This window comes from Meleagris gallopavo, chromosome 1 (assembly GCF_905368555.1).
Source record: "Meleagris gallopavo chromosome 1, MGAL_WU_HG_1.1, whole genome shotgun sequence".
NCBI classification, from domain to species: domain Eukaryota; kingdom Metazoa; phylum Chordata; class Aves; order Galliformes; family Phasianidae; genus Meleagris; species Meleagris gallopavo.
In genome coordinates this window covers 180,215,918-180,224,856 of record NC_139404.1, presented here as the reverse complement: position 1 = coordinate 180,224,856, position 8,939 = coordinate 180,215,918, and the positions used below count along the sequence as shown (strand labels likewise).

The window sequence follows — 8,939 nt, the reverse complement described above, 5'->3', positions numbered from 1 at the left end:
TGCTGTTCACTGTGATTACTTTTGTAGATTAGTGAGATAGCATATCTGATTCTCCATTAAGTTTTCCCATTGGGAACCAAGCCAGACAGTTTCATAGCAATGGCAGCAACATAAGGACAGCATCCTTTAAACCAAACCAAGCTGTTAAAGTCTGTGTTGAAACCATTACATTGTTGCAGCTAGCATGGTAAGAGCACATAGCAAAAATGAACTTTTTACTTAAACATGCAACAGGTGTGTAAAACGGCCAGACACGGGAGAACTAGGGAGCAGGGCAAGTCAATATCAATGATACCAAGTTCTCAGATATTCCCAGCTGTGCACATGATATGACAGCCATTTGGCAGTGTGCTCTGGGCCTCTTTCCAGAATTAAAAGTAAAGGAAATGCTTGAAGAAGTTATAGCTGTCATTTTATAGCTTTTGCTTGGTTTTGTGAGGGGTCTAGCCCAAGTGCAGAGGAAGCACACAATAAATATCAGATGTATTTCCACTTGGAGCACAGATTTTGTACTATCAGAGCAAAGGTAGTGCAATACAGAATGATAGAAGAATGTATTTCTTAAGTAGGATTTGTGAAGCATATCTTTTGTAGGCTTACAAAGATTTGTGAATTGATCCTAAGTGGCTGCTGATGAAATAACTGTTAGACATAACTGAAAGACAGATAGGGATGAGTAAATGTATTTGGACACTGTGGCAGGGAGATGACTTTGGTGGCAACAATACTGATTTGGTGTGAAAGGTGCAAAGTTGCTATAACCAAAGAGGTACAGGACAATATGGCAGGAGATGAGGCAGCAGAGTAAGTGAGTAACAAAAAGCTTGGCTCCCCCTGTCCGGGGAGAAAAGAAGAAAAATACAAATATTCTGTGTTGGAAGAATATTTTACAACTTTAATAGTCATATTAATATGAAGTATTTCACTTTCTCTTAGAAAGACAAAATGCCTTCAACTTACAAAGCCGAAAATACATCAAACTTAAAATGATTTCTTACCAAAATATTTGACCCCTCTGTCCCATATCATAAATTATGTTGGACATTTTGCACCTAATCAGGGGAAAAAATACCTTTTTTTTATCTTCTCTTGACCTCTAGAATACAATTATAGCTGCAATGCTGGTTCTTTAAAATAGTAGACACATACAAAAACTAGTCCAGCTATTTCTTCCATATAACAGTGTACAAATGAACAACTGTAGAGAAATCTAGTACAACTTTTTTTTTTTTTCATTTGCTGTGTATAAGAAAGATTAATGGTATTAACAGTTAAACCAGATGTTACTCTTTATTTCACTGATAACTTTTTTAGCAGTAGGGTCAAACTTCAACTGCCTTGATCCATGGAAGAAGTAGAATAATCCTAGGAATAAAAAATAAATCATTACACTATGCAAACAAGAAGTAGCTTCATTATAACAAACTGAGGAACACCATCTTTGTGCACAAAGGAGAGCATCTGTTCAGTTCTGTCTTTTGCAAGATTCAGAAATATGACATTTATAATAACTTCTGAACTTATACTCATTACAAGTAAACTGATTTTAATTAAAAGTTCATTTCACAGAATCACAAAATCACAGGGGTTAGAAGGGATCCAAACAGATCATCGAGTCCAGCCCTCCTGCTAAAACAGGTACCCAAATTTCTTGTACCTTTATGTTGGAAAACAGCATCAATCCTCTGGCTAATTCCTGGAAAGTCATTGACTGTCCTCCTAGGATAACCCTTCTCCATGGATTGGGTGTTTTCATCATACCTACATCATATAAACAGAGACATGGAATTTACAGAATGTAAACATAAATTCTGTAAAGGATGAAGCAGCCTTTGAATGTTATTCACTGTCTCTATAGTAGTTGCACAAATATCATGAATTTTAAATTGTTTTTGGACTCATATAATATTCTACATAGTTCTTTATCAGCAGGCAGATTTAGATGGAAGACAGGAAAATGAAGTTGTTCCTAATGAAGCCAGGCCAATTTTTATAAGATAAAACTGAATTTGAGAGCTGAAAGGAGTAACCAAGATTCCTGAAGATTTGAGGAAACAAATTTGAGGAATTTGAGGGACAAACAAATCTAAGCAAGCCTTTGTTTACTTCTCCTTGGATACAATAAATAATTGTCACAGAGACTTGAGACTCAGAGAATGAGTGTTAGTAGGTAAGAAATTTGTGCTGTTGTGGTTCTTAGGTTCTTATCTTGTGACCAAGGCAGTAAAATAGCACTGCAAGATATTGTAAACATTCTTTACAAAACTATCAAAAACAAAGGACAGGAAACCACATGCAGCCAAAAATCCAGCTGATACAGTATGTCTTACTAAGGACCCTTACAATTAGTCATAACAAAGTAAACTTGACCCACATATGCTCCTGGTTGCCTGAAGAAGCCTTTGCAGCAGTAGCCCTTCCACAAAGGAGAAATCTGTCAGCTTCTCAAAGCTGACTTTACTTCTATTTGCCTGGTGTTCAAGAATTGGCAATCACTCGTACAGATAGTAAATAGGATGTCACAGCATCACAGAATGGCTCGGGTTGGAACGGACCTCAAGGATTATGAATCTCCAACCCCCCCGCCACAGGCAGGGCAACCAACCTCCACATTTAATACTAAATTTAAAAGTTGTGTCTTGTAAATCTAATTCTAATCAGTTAAACAAAGGGAAATGAACTGTCTAAAAGAGGGCTCTTCAGAACTGAAATCAGAAAAATTCTGCACAGGCTATCCCAGGCAGCCTTCCACTGAAATAAGTTGCCTCTCGATTCTTTATTTTCTAGAGATAATTTTGTCTACTTTATTTGTAAAGGCAGTCTAGATGTTGGATTTTTTTTCAGCTTCCAGATATAACACATCAAAATGATTCTATGATCCTGGGTGCCTGTTTCAGCACATTATTAAGCTCTCTAAAGTGGAAGCTTTATTCTTTTCCCCGCAGGAGTCAAACACATTCTTTATGTCTTTGTGTTACCTGATTCCACAGAGATCTCTAGAGGTCTAATTTCTCTTTCATCATACAGATGATTTTAACGGTGTAATTATATAGGCATCAATCATAAGAAAGTATTTGTCTATTTTTCTTACCTCCAGTACTTGTCACCTATGAAGAAGTCTGTCTTCCCTGTATTTTTGTTACAAACAGCTGCGTCGATTTTCTTAACACCTTTAGGGAAGCCTAGCGTGTTGATGTTCTTTGGATAACCAAGCAGCACCTTATATCCGCTGACAATCCAGAAATTATTGCCTATTAAAAGAAACAATTCTAAACTTCTACTCTAGATTTTGAGAAACTAAATGAAAAAAAAATATATAATCCCTCAGTGTATACTGTAAGAAAACTTGATGAAACCCGCCCAACCTCCCTTTTTAAAGGTGGTATGGTTTTGTCCCTCCTATTTTTCCTCAAAATTAAAAGTAAGAAAAATTTAAAGAAATTCCCATACTTCACCTTTGAAAAACAGGATCTGATCTTTCATGTTCTCATATGCAGCTTGAATACCAGATGGCAGAGATGGCCAGAAGGCAGAAATTAATTCAAGTTCAACTTCTGAGTTATCAGGATAGACTCGCCATAAGTGTCTGATTTAAATATGAAACAGGTTTAGTAGTAAACAATAAACCACAGATGTTTCTACATATGCACAAGAATGTGAACAACATTTGACTCACAAGTTCCTTCATGTCAGTGGCACTACCTGGCTTGATGTGTCAGAAAGGAAAACTCCCTTGTTTGGGATATGAAGCTTTTTTTGGTTCTGATTTATTTCTGGAATTACCCTTCTCATTGGTATTGGTTGATTTATGATATCACCTACAAGCAGCTGACAAATGCAGGTTGATGTTGTACTGTATAATGTGAGAAGCATAGGGTCCCAGATGAGAAGGCTTTTTTCTGTGTGCCCAGACACAAGGCTTGGATAGGTAGCTGGAAGAGATAGTGGTCAAACTATATTCTAGAACATACTTATCCCTTAGGAAATGGCTGCATCAGTTATTCATTTCACTGCTTGGTGTAACCATCTATACATTTGGGAGAAAATCTATTAGGATCAAGATGTTTTCTGAAACAACAAGTAGGCTACTTTGTCAAGGGATCCTACAAAAAGATTAACATAATTCCTATCTATCTGCTAACAGTCTTTGTTTCAATATACTATTATTTCTGAATTCTATCCATTTGTTTCACTGTAAATCCCATAATCATAGTTATGTTATCCACCTAGACATTCAGTCTTTCTAGAAAACAAACATGAAAACATAAACTCCACATAGACAGAAGCCACATCAATTTTTACCTTCCCTTTAGAAATATGATTTCTCGTCGGAGTGTAGTTACGGCATCAAAAGATATCTGGGGGCCACAGGCGTTAGGTGATGTAGGGATGGATGGCCTTTTACCTGGGGTTTTTGTTGCAGAACCTAGAAAGAAGTTTTAGAAAGTACAAAATTTGTAGAAACATTAAGCTTTTCATATATAAATGGATTTTTGATACTATGTGAATTCAATGAGAATTTTATGCTGAAAATTTGTGAAAGAAATTACTTCCCTGTTGCTCGGTTCTTTTTTTTAGGAAGTGGATTTTACTTACCATAAATAGACTGAATGCCACTTATGTCATCTGGAGAGAGAGGAAATTCACTGGGGCTGGTATATGCGTAATTGGGGAACATCAAGGCCCTCTGGTCGTTAGAATGGGAGAGACCCAGCGCATGGCCAACCTCGTGAGCAGCAACCAGGAACAGATTGAATCCTTAAGAAATGGATAGAGAGGTTGGTCTAATTTTGACCTACAATTGAGTAATACATTCTGAACACAACACAACTAATGCTATGATGATTTGTACACAGTATATCAAAATTCACTAGGGTATGCATGTACATGTACCTATAATGTATATGTGTATATACACAAACATTTTATATGTAGGTAGGTTTCACTCTTCCACCATTCAAAGAGAGCAATTCTTGGCTCTCTTTCTGGCTGTTCTTTCTATTAGCTGTTGAAAGTACGTGTGTGGCATGAATGGATGTCTGGAGATGAGTGTGGGTGCAGCCCTGAGGAGTGTCCTGGCAGGGTTTCCCAGCTGAGCTTGAGCAGATTAGATCATGAGTCAGGTCAAACTGACGGCACTACAGGAAAAGAAGAGGGTGCACTGTGTGCTCAGCTGAGATACCAAAGTGTCATTGTGTGCCATTCTCCTCCATGTGAGTAACAAAGTTGAAGTCATGAACAAAGAAAAATACAGTTTTACCTGAATGATTTACCTTTTTATCTAAGAGTTTTAAGCATATATCTTCTCTATAGCCTTGCCAAATAAAATACCTTTAAAAAATTATGCTTATACATGCTTATTACCAGTGAAATATTAACACAGTAATCAGATAAGAATGGGACTTCCTTCAACGTGCATTTAATTATTTGCATTCCTCCAAGTTATACGCCTTTCTGAATTTGGGAAGGTCAACCATCTGCTCTGCTGCCTGGGAGCCAGCAACATAACAGTGGAGATCACAAGCCTGTGGCAGAGCAGAGGACTGGTCATCGATTGCCCAAGACAGGCAGTCTGAAGCCAATATTTCCATTTCTCAGAAAGACAAACAAAGCCATAAGTTTCCACACACATTTCCTGTCCTTTCTTCTCATGAGTTTTCCAAGCTGGCCAACAAGTTCTGTAGCACATCACTGATGGAGCTGCGTTGTTCAGGAATAGCAGCAAAGCTGGGGCTGACCCATTCATTCCCGGTATAGGATAAACAATGCATTTTGTCCATGTGACAAGCCCAGCCACCATGGTGCAGCTCTCTTCTGCCACAGTGAGCCTACATCTCTCCTCGTGCAGTGCTCTTACAACACCTTCCTGTTAGTTCCTTGTATTTCCTGCAGTGTGACCTCAAGTCTATTGCAGTTCTCCTCTGCTGTTTCCCATCCTCAAAATCAGATGAGAAAAGAGTGTAAAATAAAAAGAGGGTGATGTGCCCATGTACTGTCAGGTCTGTCAGAGGCAGCAGGTGCTGTATGGCCTGCTGGGCACAGAACAGCCATGTCCCAAGTGGAAGGTTGAACACCTCGTGTTCCTCTTTTTTCTGACCTGGTGGCACACATTAGTAGTCATTTCCCCACTCTGTACCTCAGCCCATGGGTGATCCAAACAGAATGTTCTGATTCCTAGTTGTGTCAGGAAGCTGAAATTACTGGGAGAATACTTACACACATCAGTCCATTCTAGATTGAATACAAAGTAAAGCTACAACAAACTATTGAGGGACCTATTTGGTGTTATTGCTGAGGATTGGAAGTGTAGTAATGCAGGCCAGGAGCTAGTATGTGCAGTGGGAGGTGAAACAGAGCCAGCTTTTAGCATGGATCTGGTAATATGGTCTAGAGTAGATCAGGCTGGTTTTCACATCAGCAGCATGTAACATCCTCAAACTGCTAGTGCTTTGCTTTGTCTCAGTTTATCCTTTGCCTAATAAAATCAGAAAGCAATTTACCATTTGCATAGCATTTCAGAAACCTTTGGTTACCCACCATCTGAGCCTGTGGTCCAGTCTTCATCCTCATCAAAGTGAACATCACCACCAAAACCACTGCCAGGTGGGAAGGCATGAGCGAGAACACCAAGAGGACCATCAAAATAGCGAGGGCAATGTCCATGAGCTAAGGAGAGTCATAGAATCATTAAGGTTGGAAAAGATCTCTAAGATCATCCAATCCAAGCATCAACCCACCCCCACCGTACCCATTAAACCATGTCCCTCAGTGCCACATCTCCACGTTTCTTGATCACCTCCGATGACAGTGACTCCACCATGCCCCTGGGCAGCCCGTTCCAATGCCTCACCACTGTTCCCAAGAAGATATTTTTCCTAATAACCTAATGACTTAATAAGGCTATTACCTCTTGTTCTATCATATTGTCCTATAATATGATATTGAAATAACTTTGACTTTATGTCATGACTTCAGGAAAATCTTTAAATGAATCTTACCATTGATTTTTAGTCAGTGTATTACCTTTTCTCCCAAAAGCAATCATTATATCTGCAATTCCCTCTTGGATGCGAGTGAAAATCAGTGGGGTGACAGTACTCCACACTTTAAATGCCTTCTGGATTGCTTTATCCACATCTTCTTTGCTCATATCTGGGGTGTAGTTCACAGTTCTACAGTTACGAGGGTTCAAGCAATAATACTTAGCGCTTGCATAAAGAATTTTTCTGATATTGTTAAGATGATAAACAGAGATACATAAGAAGCAATTCACACTGTAGCCCAACAGCTCCCCAAACTCATCTTGAACTGATTGAGTTTAAGGGATGTGATGACTGTCCAATATGTCTTTTTCAGGAAAATAATGGTATACATGGTAAGAGTTTTTCACAAAATGGACTGTATCCAGGAATTGGTCTCTTGAGCATAAAGAAAATTGTTTCCTTGGGTTTCAGTGACTATGCTGACAGTCACAACAAATTTTGATGATAAGGGGTTTGTGTTGGGTGCAACTGATATTTCTGTTTGGCTCACAGAATATATATCAGGAATGACACATAGCAGGCAAAATTCTGTAGTTGTCTCATATAATGTAAAGTATCCAGCTTGACTCTCAGAGATTGCTCTCAGGGATATGCTCAGCAAACAGCTGGAGAAAGAAAAATATTTTTGTCTTCCCATCTGGAAACTGTTGCTATGGAAGTTATATTTAAATATAACAAAAGTGGATATCCACAAAACCACAATTTAAGCACAGAAAATTAATTATGGAAATACGACCTGTATGTGAGATTGTTTTTCTTCCATCCGGGCAGAGTAACACCATAGAGACCTACATCAGGAACACCACACCTAGGTTTCTTCATCATTTCTAATGTCTCGGTATCTGGTTTTCCTGTCACTTTCAAACCAAAAAATCTTTGCATTTTTTGGAGTTTCTCAGCTGTAAAATCAGCTTTTGTTTTCCATCCACTCTGATTCGAGTCTGTCTCACTGGCATAGAAGTTGCTTAAGTAATCCTAATGAAAAAAACAAAGCAAACACATTTCATGCTTTGATCTGTTTCTTAAATAAATACCTTAGGACTGATACTGTTTGTGTATTGTGGTAGCAGAATCATCTCCCTTTGATTTCAGAGAAAAACAGATGTTTTCCTGAGGAACATACCTAAATAGAAACAGGATTCTTATTTACTTGACATTCCAAGTTTTTACTGAGTATACTATTTAAATAAAGTTTGGACTGCAGAGTTCTGTATAACCGCATTGTCTCAGAAAGACAACAAACTGCTGCACAGCTAGAACATGCAGATTAAATCTAAGAGGAAAGGCTATAGACTCAGATACAGACAATAAAGTTACCTCTACAAGCTTTGTATCTTCTTTGTTGTCTTTCTCGGGGTGGGCAGGAAGAGCATTGGAAACAGCTATATATGTTAAGAGAAGCAGCAAAAGATACTTCATTCTTACACTCCTTTCCATCCTCATACAAGAGCAGTCTGCTTTCTGCCTAGTGTGCGTCGTGTCTCAGATTGCAGTTGTATGGTTATATTGTAGAGTCAGCTGTAAACTGACTCAGAATTTGCCATGCTCTGATTACATCCAGACATCCTATAACACTCTGCCGGCTGACAAAATAACAGTTTATTAAAGCCATTCGATTTCACAGACATCTGAAGTCAGTTAGTGTTTGAATACTTCTAAGTTGCCTGGCTGACATTTTGAACCTGACACTCAATTTTAGATATTTTACACTGAATTTTAGAGAACCTGAGCAATTTTGAGCTGATGCAATGGTGGACAATTGGTGTCCCGGCCCAGTTGTGTGAAATGGGGCCTCCAAATGTAGAGGGACTCTTATCCACTCTCAGTCTGGAGAACAGGAGTCATATACCAGGTATGAATCCTTTCCTAAAAACTAAAATTTTGGGATAAATTATC

At 38.5% G+C, this 8,939-nt stretch overlaps 1 protein-coding gene across 1 annotated transcript; it reads right to left on the bottom strand.

Annotated features, from left to right (window-relative positions):
* Nucleotides 1–867: 867 nt before the first annotated feature.
* On the bottom strand, nucleotides 868–8,569 carry LOC100543400 (matrix metalloproteinase-27-like). Its single transcript, XM_031552063.2, has 10 exons — nucleotides 8,361–8,569; nucleotides 7,780–8,018; nucleotides 7,024–7,172; nucleotides 6,538–6,666; nucleotides 4,597–4,758; nucleotides 4,303–4,426; nucleotides 3,456–3,586; nucleotides 3,092–3,251; nucleotides 1,658–1,761; nucleotides 868–1,365 (listed from the first exon to the last, which is right to left on the bottom strand). The coding sequence occupies exons 1-10, from the start codon at nucleotides 8,484–8,486 to the stop codon at nucleotides 1,265–1,267; spliced, it is 1,425 nt and encodes a 474-aa protein (XP_031407923.1). The 5' UTR covers nucleotides 8,487–8,569; the 3' UTR covers nucleotides 868–1,264.
* Between the last annotated feature and the right edge of the window lie 370 nt (nucleotides 8,570–8,939).

Bases quoted from the DNA above. Each gene is read 5' to 3' on its own strand.
- LOC100543400 (XM_031552063.2), bottom strand. From the start codon at position 8,486: ATGAGGATGGAAAGGAGTGTAAGAATGAAGTATCTTTTGCTGCTTCTC. The intron at 7,173-7,779 runs GTCGTATTTCCA...TCGTAACTGTAG, and splicing joins AAAAACAATCTCACATACAG to AACTGTGAACTACACCCCAG. The intron at 6,667-7,023 runs GTAATACACTGA...GACTCTCCTTAG, and splicing joins GATTGCTTTTGGGAGAAAAG to CTCATGGACATTGCCCTCGC.